Source organism: Oryzias latipes, chromosome 16, assembly GCF_002234675.1.
Source record: "Oryzias latipes chromosome 16, ASM223467v1".
Taxonomy (NCBI): domain Eukaryota; kingdom Metazoa; phylum Chordata; class Actinopteri; order Beloniformes; family Adrianichthyidae; genus Oryzias; species Oryzias latipes.
This window is the reverse complement of record NC_019874.2, coordinates 15,447,389-15,464,748: the sequence shown is the minus strand read 5'-3', so window position 1 is coordinate 15,464,748 and position 17,360 is coordinate 15,447,389. Positions and strand designations below refer to the sequence as shown.

General features: G+C 40.0%; 1 protein-coding gene across 2 annotated transcripts in view; it reads right to left on the bottom strand.

Annotated features, from left to right (window-relative positions):
• Window positions 1-1,598: 1,598 nt before the first annotated feature.
• nphs1 (NPHS1, nephrin) overlaps window positions 1,599-17,360 on the bottom strand; it is a 40,512-nt gene continuing 24,750 nt past the window's right edge. Inside the window, exons 10-30 of one of the 2 annotated variants that reach the window (XM_023964548.1) lie at window positions 15,466-15,623; window positions 14,388-14,529; window positions 13,389-13,513; window positions 13,147-13,315; window positions 12,854-12,983; window positions 12,428-12,600; window positions 11,608-11,748; window positions 10,923-11,063; window positions 9,308-9,429; window positions 8,567-8,726; window positions 8,271-8,427; window positions 7,941-8,092; window positions 5,721-5,832; window positions 5,457-5,638; window positions 5,298-5,342; window positions 4,921-5,043; window positions 4,582-4,630; window positions 4,084-4,216; window positions 3,277-3,358; window positions 3,025-3,188; window positions 1,599-2,895 (exon numbers count right to left, since the gene is read on the bottom strand). In XM_023964548.1, the coding sequence (XP_023820316.1) occupies window positions 2,818-2,895; window positions 3,025-3,188; window positions 3,277-3,358; window positions 4,084-4,216; window positions 4,582-4,630; window positions 4,921-5,043; window positions 5,298-5,342; window positions 5,457-5,638; window positions 5,721-5,832; window positions 7,941-8,092; window positions 8,271-8,427; window positions 8,567-8,726; window positions 9,308-9,429; window positions 10,923-11,063; window positions 11,608-11,748; window positions 12,428-12,600; window positions 12,854-12,983; window positions 13,147-13,315; window positions 13,389-13,513; window positions 14,388-14,529; window positions 15,466-15,623 (2,738 nt within the window). In that variant the 3' untranslated portion in view covers window positions 1,599-2,817. Of the gene's footprint in view, window positions 2,896-3,024; window positions 3,189-3,276; window positions 3,359-4,083; window positions 4,217-4,581; window positions 4,631-4,920; window positions 5,044-5,297; window positions 5,343-5,456; window positions 5,639-5,720; window positions 5,833-7,940; window positions 8,093-8,270; window positions 8,428-8,566; window positions 8,727-9,307; window positions 9,430-10,922; window positions 11,064-11,607; window positions 11,749-12,427; window positions 12,601-12,853; window positions 12,984-13,146; window positions 13,316-13,388; window positions 13,514-14,387; window positions 14,530-15,465; window positions 15,624-17,360 lie in introns of those variants that run through there. The other variant, XR_002874985.1, reaches the window with a different exon arrangement.

Here is a 17,360-nt window from a genome sequence, read left to right as displayed (position 1 = left end):
TCATTGAAAATAGAAAATAAATAAAAACAAAGCATTTAGGGAAGGAATTACATGACTTCAGTGTTTGTTATCTTGGATGTGCAGACACAAGCGTGCACCGTGTGACACAGACTCACTAAATTTTGAGAGAGACAGACGCAGAAGCTGGAAGTGGAAACATGGTGTATTTATAACCCTCTGTAGGAACACAGCTATGGAAACTTTGACAACCAGTCATCTAAAGCTTCATGTTAATTATAAAGAAATCTGAATCTTGATCAGCCATGAAACCCCCCCACAGATTTCTGAATTAGTAATTATTTGATGCAATCTAAAAGTTTCTTTATGAGTATTTCTGTATATTTGCATTAAATGCTGTGAGGCTTTAATTAATAGTGTGGCTGTGTAACAGTCTCTTTCAGGTTTCTTAAAGACCCACTCCAATGGAAATGGTGTTTTTGGTGTTTTTAACATGTTCTCGTAGCATTTTTCTCATGATATGGTGATATATGTTGTGCAAAATTAATATTGAAAATGCATTTTTGAGTATTTCCTTATTCAAATCAATGTGAATCTTACTTTCCTTTAAAAACCTTATCAACTTTCACTTTTTTATTTAACCAATAATCAATACTGTTTTCCTAAAATGTAACAAACTTCTATTGTTTAACTATTTTATAATTTTTTGGAAAAATATCATTTTTGGAGGAAACAGTAAAAACATTAAGCAAGTGATAGTACCGGTAATTACTGTGGTAGAAGTATCTTGGACTTGAAAAACTGCTTTCCATCAGAACAAATGGCTTTTCCATATGTATCTATATATATATCTATATCTATATATAGATATAGATATATACATACATGTATATACACACACACACACACACACACACACACACTGATATAGTTACTAAATTTCTATTAACCTTCTTTGATATTTGATCCTTTTATTTCCTTTGGCTTGATATTTTATAGATTTTTTTACATTATGTTTTTCAGATCCTCTCTATATGAATGTCACTAATGCAATATAACTTTCTGTGCAGAGAAAGAAAAAAGCAAACAGTATCTCCTCCAAACAGAGAAGGAATGTCTACTTCTGCAGTGGTGGCTACTGCTGCAGCTTAGCCGTCCTCTCCTCTGTTCTCAATCTCTCTCTGTCTGCCCACTCTCTCTGAGACAAATTCCCGGCATGGTTTCTCCCCCTCACCGGTGTTGTGAGCTGAACTTCCCTCTGAGAGAAAACAGGATTAAAGTGTGGACGCAGATTTGGCTTATCCTCCTGAACACATTACTGGGCTAAACCCCACTCAATATGATTCCATTTTAGAGATTCCCATTGACCAGCTAGGGGGGGATAGGGGGCATGGCAGGGTCCTGTCATCAGCTTTTCGTCTGGTTACATGCTGGAAAATGTTGAAGCCAGATGGGTCAAGAGGATGATGGCTGCTTGGGTGGCGCAGTGCGTCTACGCTGCTTCTGCTCCACTGCCGTCCAAGCACACGTCAGTGCAGTTTTGTCTCTGTTCAACTGATTCACGTCTAGCTGCAGGCAAAAACTATACTGTGGGTAGTGACCCCAACCTGGCTCCAAGAAAAAGCAACAGTAAAAGAGAAACAATAACAGCAAAAAAGATTTAATATAAAGAGAAAGTCATAGCAATACCAATAATCTGCATTTCAAAATTAAAGCTGAAAAGGTAAAAAAAAACAACAATTAAAATGATTACCGGTATTCACTTTGTTGTCATGGCTAATATTAGTCAATGTGCTTAGTCAAAACTAAAATTAAGTGAAATATATTTTGCATGAGTTAAGATTCAACAAAGGAAATTCTGTTAAGCTTGGTTTCACACTAGATTGTTTGCACTCATCGATAGTCAATTTTCTTTACGTAAATGTAAAAAACTGCTCAAACTCCGGTTTAGACCAAACAAATCAACTCTGCTCTGTCTGAACACGAGAGGACTTTGTTTCCTGTAGGTGAATCCTGGTGCAATAGTCCAAAAACAGGCAGAAAGTGATGGTGTATCATTAAGCCTTTGTACTAAACTATGTTGACACCCCTCGGCAACACACGTTTAAGTGACCACTTTCAATGAAAAGTCTATGTAAGCGTGTGTAAATGTTGGTTTGGGGCCAAGCAAGTTTTTACAATTGTTTTTGGGCTCTTTGTATTAAACACATGTCTACTGAATGTGTGTTGAAAGTTAAAGCAGGTTGAACTTTGACCAATCAGGGATTTGGTAATGACAAATGGATGACATCCCTTTTAATTCACTGAAGTACCAACCATTTGAAAATTAATCATGGAGGAGACATTAGTAATTGTGGTTTGTGGCCAGAAAGAATTAAAAATCACAGAGTCTTTTATATATAGAGCTGTGAAAGAATAAGCCTAGAGCAAGATTCCACTAGTTTGACATTTCACACAAAGCCTTTTCCAACTGTAGGTGGCAGACATACTGTGGTAAACAGTAAAACAAAAAAAAATAAAAAGAATATCCTCCCATCTTATCCTGTCCGAAAACCACGGTCTAAAAGCACGTTCAAGAATTTGCATTTAGCTTGGTGTGAATGTAGCCTTACATATCAAGTTTGTAATTGGTTTTGATAGAACTAAATGCTTTTATAGCTGCATGTTTTTTTTAGATGATTTGATGCACTGCAGTGGATTTCTTTTTCTTTTTTTTTCAACCTAACAAAATTTGCCAGGGTAAAAATGTGCTAAGATTTAAGCAAAACATTTTAAAAGGAAAAATAAATGGTCTAGCTGTTATACAACATTACATCAACACCAGTGCTGATGGTGTTTGTTTGAACATATCTTGTCTCTTTAGACTAATTCTCCTCGCAGTTCAAAAGGTAGATCCCTCTGGGCCTGAACGTCCACGGACTGCCCTCTATTGAAACCCTATCAAAAGACACATCAAAATCAGCATTATGATTATGCAAAACGCTACAATTTAACATTAAAACATCTTTTCTTTTCTCTTTATTTGTGAAATGCATTATTAATGTTGTAGGTGAGGGTTTAACAGACCTGATGGTAGGTCGCTGACCTCCAGTTACTCCTCTGTTGAGTCAATCTGTGGTCAGGGAAAGGGAGGGAAGGGCCCACTGTGTCCCGGAACATTCCCGTCTCCATTACATCCTCATATACATGGTTGTCAGGGTTCACAGGAAGGTGGGAGACATCGTGAACACCTGGACAAAACACAAATGGGGATGATTACATCATACAAGTGATAAATGTGTTTACTGTTGTTTGGCCAAAGACATAATTGGGTCTCACCAAGGCCACGTCTTTCCTCGGGGACCGGACGGAGAGATGGTCTGTACTCAATGGTAGGATGGTAATAATAATGGGAGTCGTCCTGAAAATTGTGAAACAGAAAAGATAACATCAAATTGGCTTTTACCTCATAGTACTCCCTCCAAATGGCTATTCCTCGTGCTTCTATATCTTTGAGGAATAGAAGGGACAACAGTGAACTCTCAGAAGGTTGGATCAACCAAATTATTTTCTCCCTGACCTTGAGAAATGGAATACTGCACTGATAAGAGGTGTTAGCCACTATTTACTGTACTTTGTGCTATACAAAAATATCTCAGAGGTTCTGTAATAGATTCCTCCTACACCTGTATGTAAAGATAAAAGTGGTTTCTAGTTGAATTTACACTCAACAGGAACATTTTTTAGAGTTAAATTAATGTTGAGGGAAACTCTGCCTCCAGGGAGTCATTATGTTCTGACAGCACAGTGCTATCTGTTTTCTTTTACCTTCCTAAACAGTTTTCTTCAGGTTCAAATGCTCGTTGGCCTTTTTTGAAGTACAAAATGATAATTTCAAGAAGATCGATGCGTATTTTCAATGCTAATTGTGAGGTATTGATCAATGTTCCGTCTCTGTGCTCCCCTAAAGGTTTCATTAGTTTATCTATCCATTTTCCTTATTACGTCCGAATTCCAGACTTCCTCTTCTGTCAGATATCCTCACCCTCGACTAACCTCTTTCCTCCCCATCATCTGTTTACTCATCCTTCACCGTGCCTGCATTTTTTCCAACTGCCCTCTTTGTCTCCCTCTCGTTTTTGTTACCGTTGCACAGGTCTCATAGACGTGGCTCTCTGTTTCAGATCCAGAGTCGATGAGGAGGGTGCGCTGAGCAGCGGTGTTGATCTTTTCTCCGCTCTCATACTTATTCGAATTTCTCTCACTTGATTGACTTGACCTGCAAGGAGAAATCATAGTTTGTCAGCTAAATGGTTGCTCATGTAAATATAGTTCCCAGTGTGAATCAAGAGAAATATAAACCACTAAGCACTTTGAAAATCGATTTTGTGCTAACATTCAGGTTTTATTTAAATGCATTGTGTAGTTTCTACATAATGGATAAAAATGGCTGCCTAAGGTTGATGAGTATATATATGTATACTTATATATATATATATATATACACAGATTGACTGAGTTTTTCTTTTCCCTTTTCTGACTTTTTCTGTCTTGGGATCAGTCACTGGAAAAGATCTCAGACTTCCTGGGATGGGGTCATGGCGCGTGTCTTAATTAGTTTGACTGAGCTGAACCTTATCTTACCCATCCAGTTCACTCTTCTGTCCATCTACCACACTGCCCCCTCCTGCCCCTGCCAAGAGCACAACAAGAGAAGGGAAAAGGCTAAATGTTATGGACCTGGAGAGGAGAAGAAGCTCTGAGGTGTGTCGAAGCGCTACAGAGAGTGAACAAAACACAAATGAGCTACGAACGAAATTTGCATGTAAAAATGGAAAATCTGGAAACGTATTTAAGGAAAAAAAAGGGGAAGAAAAGATTTAAAAGAAAAGGTTATATTATGGTCATATGGAAAGAGACAAAAAAAGACAAAGACAAATCTGTTAAAAAAAAAAATCTACAACCGAGAAGAAAAAAATGTACCTCTCTGGTCACACTTCTTTTTCCACCTCAGTCCCAAGAAGCACCCCAGTACATTCACCATCAGCACAATTCCAATGACAAATGTAAAGACTGCAGTCATGTAGGCAGGCAGTTCACTTGGACCTGGTTTGAGCAAACATTATAAACAACAACCAAACAATTGAAAATGAAGAAATGTGCTAATTAAATATTGATGAAACCATTAGCCTCACGTTGGTTTAACCGATTAACTTGCGGATACTAAAAATAACTGGTTGGTACCATGAAAACACCCACAGTTATTGCTAATAACACGCATACTAATTTGCTTCAATCACAGACAGCTAATATTCTGCAGATGGTAATCGTCAAGCTGCTTTTAACAATAAAAGACTCACTCTGTGGCTCCTCAGGTGGCGTGTCCTCATCGGATCCTGGTCTGTCTGTCGATAACAAACATGGAGGACAAAAACACTCATGTTTAATGTCTCATTGACCGATAGATGACTGTAATTTATACTTATTTGGATTCGAAGCTCGGGTTATTCCAAACTGACACATTGTGGTGATGGTCAGTACTGCATTGTTGTCAGCATAGTCGCTCTCTCCTATTGCATTAAGGGCATTAATGGAGAAATTGTAGACGGTGACAGGCTGCAGACCAGTAACAGTGAAAGTTGTTGCATCTGGAGGGAAAACATCCACATACTGGAAGCTGACAGACTGGTCCCATTGGTACCTGCCAACCGAGAGGCCAGGTGAAATCTTCTTGCTCTGATAGCTTGTCATTTTTTAAACTGGTAGTGGATTTTTTTTTTTACCTTATACGGAATTTCTGTTGCAAACCACCATTAAAGCCTGGGATCCACTCAAGAGTAACAGAGTCATGGGTGCTGCTGACGTGACGAAACATTGAGGGAGGGTCTGGGTGATCTGAGGATGAAAGAAGAGATGATCTGCATGTTCTCAGATGGTTGAATCCCTTTACTCAACAGGAAGCTATTTGAAGGGGCTTTAGAGACAGAGAAATGAAGATCTACATCTGATTAAAGGGTTGTGTCTCCTCTTGGTTTTCCTCTTTATCAGGGAGCAATTTCAGGCTGAAAATTTGCAATGCTCATATTTCCATGACATTTTTTTAAGTGATAAATACCTTTATTTTGATGATACAATAGTATGATGAAAACTTTTTTTCTCTGAGATTAAAGTAACAAAGAGCAGGAATAAGGTATTACCATCCAAAAATGTTTGATTTGTCAGTGGACTCATGGGGTTTTTAAAAGTGCAATTTCAGGATACAGCTAAATACTTCTGAGGATCCAATAAGTCAGAAATATTTAGGACTTAATTATACTATCTAATGACAAACAGTGAAAAATGATAAGCAAAATTAAACCAGAGAGGAGATCAGCATAGTCAAAAGTTGCTGGGGAGTCTTCAAGGTTCCACTTTCATATTTTGTCCTCCCTCAAACACTTGTTATATTTTAAATCATTGTTAACTTCAGAGGACTTTCAAATATTCATTTCTTTTGATTTTGATTCGTGATTCATCACCAAAGGAGGGCTTTGAACGGTACCTTCAAGAACAGAAGTGCAGACTTTTCTAAATTTATCCATGAGCTGTTCAGTAATGAAAGATTGCCTCTTTATTACAACAGTTTCAATATTAAGAATAATGATCATTGGAAGTTCTCCAAACCTTCAATTTGATAAAAAGAAAACACTGGAAGGTAGTGAAGGGGAAAGTGGATTATTTTACATGTTTTGGAGCTAAAAAGGGATTTGGGTTGGGGCTGAATGGAGCTCAGTCAGGGGGAAAAGGAGGAGAGAAAGTGGAGTATAACCACACAGGAAGGGGATGCTGAACTCATGTATGGCTCCAGGCCCAACCCAGTTTGTCAACAATTCCCAACTTTCAGCTCAGCTCATAAGATTTTAGGGCACAGAGGTCAATTGCTTTTGGATCTTCCTGTAATGCAAAAACAATAGCATTGAGGTAAAAATAAGTAAATAAATAAACTTTTCTCCTTTGGGCTTTAAAATTTATAGGACCATTTAAATATATTATTACTGCCTGGGATTAAAAATTATTTTTACAGCTTGATAAAATGATTAGGGGAGAAAAACAGGGCCAATATCGGATTGTGTTTTACGGTTTTTATGATACATATTAAATGTGTCCACTGATAGCTGCTGGCATTTGCTGAGAGCTGAGCTCGCTTGCTTGTAGTGCTGCTTCAATGTGCAGAAGCAGTTGTTAGCTGGAAGAATAGTCTGAGCGTGGCAGGAGAGTAGAGCGTATCAATGTGGAATTATCTGAGGAGAAACTGAAAATAGCACCACGGGCTAGATGATAAGACGGAGGTAGAACAACGGAGAAAGTTCACTCACAAGGCTGAATATTTGCCATCTACAGAATCCTGTTTGCACAAGCTTTTGCGTTGCCACTGACAAGATCGTATACTAGTTAAACTAGGAGGAACAGACAGTACAATCCAAAAATGTTTTCTAATTTAGTCTTCCATCACCAAAAAGTGATCAAAATCATCTCTGAGTCATAACACAAAAGCTTAGTTTGAATAATAAAACAGATTTAAGAAAGTTTTGTCCACTAGAGGGCAAAAATACACCAACAAAAACTGGACGGTTGTTCAGACAAACATAAGAAACAAAGGCAGGTAGACTGTCAATACAGTTTTCTTTTTCTGCTTGATTCTAGTGTACTTTCTGTGACTCATTTGCCTTCTTTTCATATGTGTTGTTAAAACTAATGTGTTGAAAACAAATTTTAACAATATTTTTTAGTGCTGGATCAGATCAGGATAATGAGAGTTCTTTTTCAAGAGGCACAGGATGATCTAAAAGAAAGATTGGTACTTAACTAACCCAGATGATTTTTTTTCCAGCTCATGAAAAGGGGGTATATTTGGGAGGTTGCCAGGTTTCTTACAGAACACTGACAAAGGATTGTGTGGAGCAAACCTCGCAGTCGCATGGAGACACTCATACACAAACACAAAAGGGATGCAGATACTGTACTTGTGCTGACAAGCTGGATGTCCACCTTGTCTTCCCCGAGTGAGTTGCGAGCATAACAGCTGAAGACGGCATAGTCCATCACTGCGCTCACGTTTACTACTCGCAGTGTGCTGGTGTGGAAGGAGCCCTCCCTCACTGTTTTCTCCTCATACCTGCAGCAGGAGCACCCACACATGCACAAAGAAAAAAAGGGAGAGTGCTGAATCGAAAGAAAGAACGAAAGAAAGCCACATGTGACACATGAAATCTGCAGTTCTGAAGTTTTTTCTAAAGCTATGTCAGAGCAGAACTAAAACAAAAGGTGACAACAAAGTAAGAGCTGTTTCTGACCTGGGGTTTGCCAAATCCAGAAAGACCCCTTTTTTTTCCCAAGAGAAGTCGATGCGAGGGATACCCTCTGCCCGGCACACTAACTCGGCTGTGGTGGATCCATCTCCTCTGCTCGCTACCTTCCTCCACTGGGGTCCTTTCTGAAGCTCTGGTTTGACTACGCAAAAGATAATTATCATGGAGATGAGGAAGAAATTCATGAAGTAATCCCTGACGCATATTCACTTCAATTTATTTTGTACTTCTGGGAATTTATTTAGTACTTCTGGCGGTAAAAATGAACAATATAAACTCACATTGCACAACAAGCTGCATATTTACACTGCCGGAGAGTCCGATGCCATTGTTAGCTGTGCACTGGTATAGACCAGAATGAGCCCGAGTAACATTACGGATGGTCAGAAGGCTTGATTCGTCTTCCTGTGTCTCCTCTCCCATCTCCACCTCCTCCTCTCCCTGCGGAAGACAAAGTGAGGGGAAATAATCAGAAGACAGCCACTATCCCTCAATACCCGCTCCCCTTCCTGGTGTAGGATGCTTCCTACCTGTCTTGCTTAGTGAGGGCAAGACAGTTTATACGACAGTGAGCACTTGGATGGGTTGTGTGTTCAGAGGAAGAACTGTGAGGACAGAGGAAAGATACTGAAATAGCCAGAGAGCAACAGGACAAACAAAGAAAGGAGGGGGTGATGCAGGTAAGAAGCGGAACACATTCTTCAGCTGGGAGGTGGGCTCAAATGCAGAAAGCATCCGCAGATACGGAGACCACGCCACATTGACGAATGTGCCCTTTAGTCACGCAGCAGTAATGAAAGCTATTTTTCTGGATTTGGGCCGAGTGTGAAGCAAGAGGAGGTGGGGTGGAAGGATAGTTAGTGCCAGTGAAAAATGGCATCTGTGCATTTATAAAGGCCAATGATAAACGATAAAAAGAGGGAAGATAATACGGAGAAAGGCAGATAAAGGAAATATAATTTAGGGGGATGAATTTTTCCTGCACATTTGTGTGTGCGTGTGCATGTGTGTGTGGCTCTCACCAGCCATTTCCATGAGAACATGTCAGATATAATGGGATTGGCATCTGCCACACATATCAGGTCTGCTGTTCCCCCCAAGTTAACAAACACTGGATCTTTCTCTGCAGTGACATCACAAGCATCTGAGAAGAGAAAAAAGGGGGGGTCATGGCTAAAACAGGACTAATGTCAGCCTGATACAAGTCATCGGTTAAAAAAAGCATGTTGCTTGCTACAATATAATTGCTCTTGAACTTGCTTGCCTTTGACAGTGTCTATAACCCCTTTGAAATTGGTCTCCTTGCTTGAAAGACAAAAACTATTAACTTCCCTATATATTGGAGCCGTGGCACTTCTGCAGCCTAATTGAAAATTGGACATGTGACCCGTGAAGCCCTTTACATTTTGGTTTTGGCAGAGTGACCAATTGGCCACTGTTTTCCTCTTTATCCATCTATTCATCAACTTAGCTCTTCTCTCAGTCAGCAGGGCTCCACTTTCTGCGTTCATTTCACATGCTTTTTACACTTCCCGTGGGTGCCATGTACATGCAACAGTAAGGCCATTAGTGCCGACTTGTCTGGACCTATGTTCACTCCTAAAGAACAGTGACGGGGAACAGTGGCAAGACATAGACCTCTGGGTTAGCAGAATCCACTCATGTTGGTCTCCTAACCAAGGCCGACGTTGTTAAGTGGGCAACACTGCCACATATAAAAGCTACTACAATCCCCCATACATAATGAATATCTACAACTGTCAAGCACAGTCATTTCAGGATGGCAGAACCCATTAGGCGTGTACCAAGGGCTTTGGTGAATCAGGCAGACCTACATTTTCTGCAATGACATTATTAAATCATCAGTATTGAGACAGCAGGGGCCTGGAGCTTCGGGCTGGGCCCAAGGCAGCAGAAGAAGTGGATGCCCTTGCATAGAGGGCCTAATAATGGCAAGTTTGGGAGGAGCCAGAAGTCAATGTCTTATGCTACATTCACACTGGGCTCAGAAACACGTGTTCAAGGGACTACTTCCAATGAAAAGTCTATGTAAATGGTTGTAAATGCTAGTAAATGTGTGTTATGGGCTTTTGTGTTCAGAGCTCTTGCATTCTTGCTCAAGTTTTTAAGTCTGGTTTCAGGTGCTATGAACAACAGCGGTCAATAGTTTAGCCATTTGAACTCTGACCAATCAGGGACTCTGATCTAGCAGTGCGATATGGAGGAATTATTTGTCTTTCATATATTGGAATAGAGCTGAAAGGAAAAGCCTGGAGAAAAATTTGAACAGCTGAGATTTCGTACCAAGCCACTTCCAGCTGTGAGTACCAGCGATAGTATCTGGCTGCAACATTCCAGGGTAAATACAGCTAAAAGCCCATTCAAGAATGCCACTTTTACAAGTTCTTGAACGTGTATCATTTGCCCCACGTGTACATAGCTTTAGGCTGATACAATGCACTTTGGAGGAGTTTCAAAACCAGACCTTTTTAAAACCCAAAGAACCTTGACAACATAAGGGTATTATTATGTCTTCCCTGCCCATTTTTCTTTTGTAAAAAGAACTCAGTGATCACTGATCATAAGAAAAAGTATCTGGTTTCCAACAGTGACTGTTCTGTGTGTGGTGGGTCTTACAAAGAACATCCAAGGTGATAGCAGTTTGGCTGACACCTTCTTCATTTTCACACTTGATGGTGTACAGTCCAGCGTCTCTCCGTGTTGCATTCCTAATCTCCAGAGAGCCGTCCTCCAACCAGTAGTGGTGCAGATTATTCCCTGCAGAGAAAGCCACACAGACACACATGCAAACCAATAGTAAATTAAGTATTCATTACATGCTCATCAACTGCTTGTCCTCTGGCCACTGGTCTCAGAGTGACATCTAATCCTGCATTATTGATTGCCCTGGCTAGATTCCCAAGTCAAGCCAACAATAGACTGTGTGAGAGACACTTTCTAAATCACCCCACCTAAAATGACACATACATGTTTATATTGAAATATATTTTCACTTTAAAGTATAACTATTTTTGGCATCTACCTAAAGTAACTAGCAGCACAAAAATGTAGTGGAGGCCCTGATGACAGTACCATTAAGGAGAAGCCAGGTTTAGAGCCGTTGTGTTGTATTTAGGCAGACAGCAATCCTAATTTAGGCTGCATACATTAGAGCTGTAATGAGAATCACATTTGGCAGGGTCCCACACTAGCTAACCTGCCATGTTTTATTCAGGCCCTGAATGGCAGAGCTGAGTGCTGACTTGCTGGCTCAGCTCATCTAGAACCTGGTTTATAGAGCCATCACACAGCGCTGGATCACCTTTGACCAGCGTCTCCCTGCGATGCAGCCAAACACAAGAGACCCCCTCTGGGTTTGCTGAAACCAGCAGTGGGATTGTTGCCATTTCATCCTCCTCCACCTGGATCTCTGTTGGCTGAGCAGAGCTGAATTCTGGTGGGTCTGACACAGTAAAAACACACACATCCATCCAGGTAAGGTATGTTGGATTGAGAACAAAAATACAAAACAAATAGATGCACAGGAGTGATGAGAACCCACAAGAGGGAAAAGGAAAACCCACAGAACATGTTGAGCAAGACAGCACAAAGAGACAGTAATGAGAGTCAAACCAATAGAAACTTGACATCCCACCAATAATTTCAGATCCAACCAACTTCACATACTTAGACAACAGGGGAGTAAGGCGGAGTGGGAGGGAGAGGGACAGGCATTAAAACCACGAATGACAGTACTGTTGTCCAACGGCAGATCTGCACAAACACACAGTGACATTCCTTCATGCTCAAACACAGCACCAAGCTTTGAAGCAGAGGCTGGCTGCTGCCTGTGAAATGGCATCAAAGGCAAACATGGCCATGCAGCAAAGCAAATGCACAATTAGGACACAGTGCCGCAGAGCTCAACAGACCCACAAATCCCAACAAAGGTTCCCTGTAAACAAAACACACACATGCACATACTGCACAAACACACGGGTAGAGCAGTTTTCATCTCAGCTGCCGGTCATGTCTGTGCTTCACTAAAGTTATGTAATGCAAATCTCATGGTCACTTAGAAATAATAGAAAAAAAGATCCTGATATAAACAAAAGGGAACTTTAGGTCGGAGTTGCACTTACGAAGCACATTGAGTCGGTAATATGTGTTGGCCCCCTCCTCTAACACAGGGTTGTAGGCCTGGCAAATCACATTCTGTTTGTGGTGCTGCGAAGTCAGATTCAGCAGTAGAGTGCTGTTGACAGTGACAGCGCCAGACTTGTCCTTGCTGTGTGTTTGCTCAGCTTTCTGGAACCTAGAAAACACACCACAACCAATAAATCCATTTATGAGGGGATTTCATGTTGAAGTGTCAAACTGGAACACTGACAGATTTAACAGGATTTGGTTCCATTTAATTTAAACCATGTAATGTACTTGTCACAAAATCATCTTTTTAGGACAGTTCTTTATCATTTTCCGACTTCCCTTTTATACAACATTCTGTTGTTTTTGGTTGTTGTTGTCCTGTTTTTGCCTGATGTTTTGTGCTCAATGTCACGCCGAACCTGACTGCGCCCACGCTCCAGAAGATGTTTGCTGTTGGGTTACTGCTTTCAGCCAGGCACTCCAGTGTTAGCACCTCACCCTGGCGGAGCACCTCCTGGTGTGCTGTGATCTTCATGCTCACTGCTGTGACTGCAAAATCAAATTCTGACTACATCAGTATGAAACAGATTAAATGGTCCGCTTAAATTTCAGCGTCACTGAGTTTGTATCAAATTGATGTTAATACATCTTTTTTAGCTGACTACAATGAGAATAAAGATTGATTTGTATGTAAGTTGCCAATGCTACTCACAGTATACTAGGAGTTTAGCGTGTGCAGAGATGGTCTTCTTTGCATTGTTTGTGGCATCACAGCGGTATGTGGCCATGTTGTCACTTGGTGTTAGGACCAGGTGTAGTTCTCTGGCCGCAGCCATGTCAGAGGATGTCTGCTTGGGTGCGTGGGCCACTGCCTTTCCATTCTAGAACAGGAATGAGAGACATTGAGCAGCATGCAGATTCTCTTCACCCCCAGAATTTTCAGCACAGAATCACCTTGAGCCAAGTCAGGGTTGGAGTGGGATTTCCTCCAGTAGAGTGACAGATGAGCGTGACTTTAGTGCCTGCGTTAAGGGGAACATCTTGAGCTGGAGCATCAAGCCACACTTTTTGAGGGGGATCTTTCAGAGAAGAATGGACAATAAATATAGCAGTAGTGGAAGAACAAATTTTTATCTGCTCACATGAAGTAAAAATCTTTTTTCAATGTTTCATTTATATATTTGTAGCCTTATCTTTTATGAAACAGGAAGCTAAATTTATGAAATTAACTTTATTTTAAGGATAAATTAAGCATTTATAAATGTTTTATTTTAAAACGCAACCTTTATTTTTGGGCAAAGCCAGATTTTGATTTGAATAACTTTGCTAATAAACTTTCACAAAACCTAATAAAGGGTTCTGTTTTTTTTTTTTCTGCCCTACTTTATGCACTGAAATTGTGAAATACTCCAAAGTGGGTTTATGGATTTTGTTTTGCCAGCCTAATACATAATGCACCATGTTGCATGTGTCGCAAGGCTTTTATCTGCTTTGTATTTGTTGTGGTGTCATCTGTGAAAAAAAATTGTCAGCTTTTCTTTTGTGTTTTTCTCACTGTTACTAAATCCTCAAACAACAAAGTGTGAAATGATCTAATAATTCAGTTCAAGTAAAAATTCCTTTTTTAATTATTTATTTAATCTATTTATTTATTTATTTATTTATTTATTTATTTATTTATTTATTTATTTATTTATTTATTTATGTGTATTTATCAGGAAAAGGAGCAAATGTGTGCAGCTTTTTTCCCCCATGTAGCTTCATTATATGACAGGACAGGTCGCTTTTGTTAACAATAAGAGTTGAAATTGCAGCTAAAATCTATCAGCATTACAAAAGTGCTCTCCAACATAGAAATGCAACCAAATATATTTAAAATTTTTGGAAGAAATAACATGCCTTGCTGCACTAAAACAAGTTTTTTTGTGTGTGAAAAAAAGGGATCTTTCTTACAGTAGACACTGATTTTAGCATCTTTAATTTTGGAGAAGCGTGTGCCTTTGTTAAAAGCTTCACAGTTGAGCATCAGTCCGTTGTCCTCCCGGGAGAACCGGTAGGTCACATTGGACACGGTCGTCATCCCACCGTTGTCTCCCTGCAGACAGACACTTCAGTGTGGGTACAGATAGGTTTGGACGCTCCTCTTCAGTTGTCAGGGAGAGACAAAAGGAACAAAATCTGGAGGAAAACACACCTCACTGCACCGTCTTGGTGAATGCAGATGGCAAATTAGCTGCTGTAATAACTGATGTTGTGCACGGTCTGGGATAAATAAGCATATTCATTTGACTCTTCTGCTTTGCGCTGTGTTGTAAATTGAGCACAGTGTCAGTTTGCACCTGCCTGATAGTGGTCATGCCTATGCAGCACATTTGTTTATTAAAGTCATTATTGCGGTGATTATGGTAAAAGCCACAGTCAGAAAGACTAACAAAGACGACGAACAGGAGCGGCAGTCTTCGTTAAACTCACGCTGTTTTCACATGCATTAAGGCTCACATCCAGCCCACTGAGTGCCCTCAGTAAGATCAAATGAAAATGCTGCTGCCAGATGAATAAAGAGCTTGTTTAATAATACTCATCCTCTGTGTCAGCTTTTATTCACTTTGATCTTATTAACATACACAAAAGACGAGAGAGGCGCTGCAGAAAAACTCTTTTTGGAGTCGGCTGACTCATTTACTGCAGCAGGCTCATTCAGGGGGCCGCTCATGGTCATACTGTTTGCTTTCATCTATAAATGTTCATATGAGGTCAAACTTCATCTAAAGCATTCTTTTAAACCAGTGGGAGGCATTCACATGGATTTTTTTCTCAGTATCTTTAAAGGAAGCTCAGCTAAAATGAGATATTCTTTCCAATGTCCATATTTTTTTGCTCATTATTTACAAGAAAGATGAACAAAGGCTGGTTCGGCTCAGACTAATTGGAGTTGTCACCAGAGATGCTGCACAGCACACTGTACCACCTTTCTACCAGCTCAGATAGATGGATTTTGTGTTAGTACAACTTGTGCATTGTGCAGGCCCACCTCTTCCCGAATGAAAACTGTGTTGTTGAGCTCCTTGTAGCCCAACCACCAGCGAATGTCGACAGGAGGATTACTTGAGGCGGCGAAGCAGCTCAGAACCACCTCCTGCCCTTCAATGGCCTCTAATGAACCCGACAGCGTCAGTTCCTCAGGATCAACTGATGAAAATGAATACAGGCAAACATGCACAGATAAGTCAGTAAAAATATCCCCCTATTGAACTGCACATTCAACAGCTACCTTTTCTAATCACAGCAGTAGCGGGACTATTTTAGGATGTGAGACGCAGAGCTGTATCAAGGGTGAAAGTGAAAATCACTTTGAGTGGCAACTTGTTTTCCTGGGAGGCTTTCATTGTGGTTTGTAAAGTCTGCTTCATGTTAACCAGAGGGGGAAGCAGGGTACAACAGCTGCAGGCGATGTGATGCAGTTGCATGGAGCCTTCGGGGTACAGAGGCTGGGGGACTGAACTGACTGACAGGAGGTCTGCAGGGGAGGGGGAGCCATGTATATAACTATTTTGCACACTTGTGCTCATCTGACATGACACAATACCACATAAAGATGCGTTACTCTTGTCTTGCACAGGGAAAAAAAGAGGATTTTTTTCATATATCTCCTGAGAGTCAAAGCCTGCAGCCTATGCTGGAGCTGAGACCACAGTCAGCGTCAGGACTTCATGAATAACATCTTTGAATGCATCACTCAGAGGCTGCAGACATTTCTAACAGATATTTGTCATAAATGGGAACATTTTCATCATAGAAAGTTTTAAATTAAAATCTTTCTTTACATAAACGGACATGGTGAATTATGAAAGTTAAAATCCAACTCCGATCATCTATTATAAAAGCATAAATCAAAAAATCTGCGTTGTTTTCTGGGACATAGATTCTACAGAGCGGCAGAGGTTCAATCGAGATTTGCCTCTGACTTGTGGGCGGGACTATTGGCATGGAGAAAGTCTGCCTCTGCTCCTTGATATTCTTCTGTTTCTTCTGCCAGCTCACAGCCCCTCAAACCCCCTACCTAACATTATTGGTGTAACAAAAATAGTGAGCAATATTAGAGCTATTCAGCCGTACACTTCTGAGCCAGATGCCAGCTCGGCCAAGTAAAACAAAGACGTTCATGGATCTATTCGTCTGCAAGTGGATAATTCGGAATGGACCTGGCTTGCTGTTGTAGGTCCTATGTCACATCAGCAAGCTTTTTCCAACTGCAGGTTTTTGTCTGCTCCCGATTCACAATAGTTTGAATAAATAAATACGCAAAAATGCAATTTTAAGTTTAATTTTTTGAATATGTCCTCCATCATAACAAAAATGCTACAAGAACACATTAAAAACACCAAAAACCCAACTTTCATAGGAGTGGGTCTTTACCTGAATGTTTTCTAAATGTTTGGTTCAAATATATCTTTGTGGACCCTAAACACAAAGGTCTTTGGAGTCCAAATAACTTTAAAAAATGTCATACAGTTGTTTGACAATTTACTTTATTTTACTTTTTATATGTTATTAAGTTTTTTGTATATTTACAAGTGCCTTATTAATTTAATGTCATCTTCAGTCATTATAGATAGTTTTGATCCTATTCATCATATTTTCTGAAGTTCTTTTTTTATCCACTGCAGTTGTTTAGAAGTTGTTCTTCTTTTCACTGTTGTAGTTTTCATTTTTACTACCCTTTTAACTACAAGTTTTATTTTAAAAATGCATGTTTGTAATGTGAATTTTATAAAGCTACAACAAAAACATCTTCATCATTCTGGTATTTACCTAACTTTTTATCTGTTTTTGTAAAAGTTTAAACATTGAATGCCACGTGTTTATGGTTGGTGGGGGTCCATATTCCAGAAAATATGGAAAGTCCACTGCAGAAACCCCAGTGAG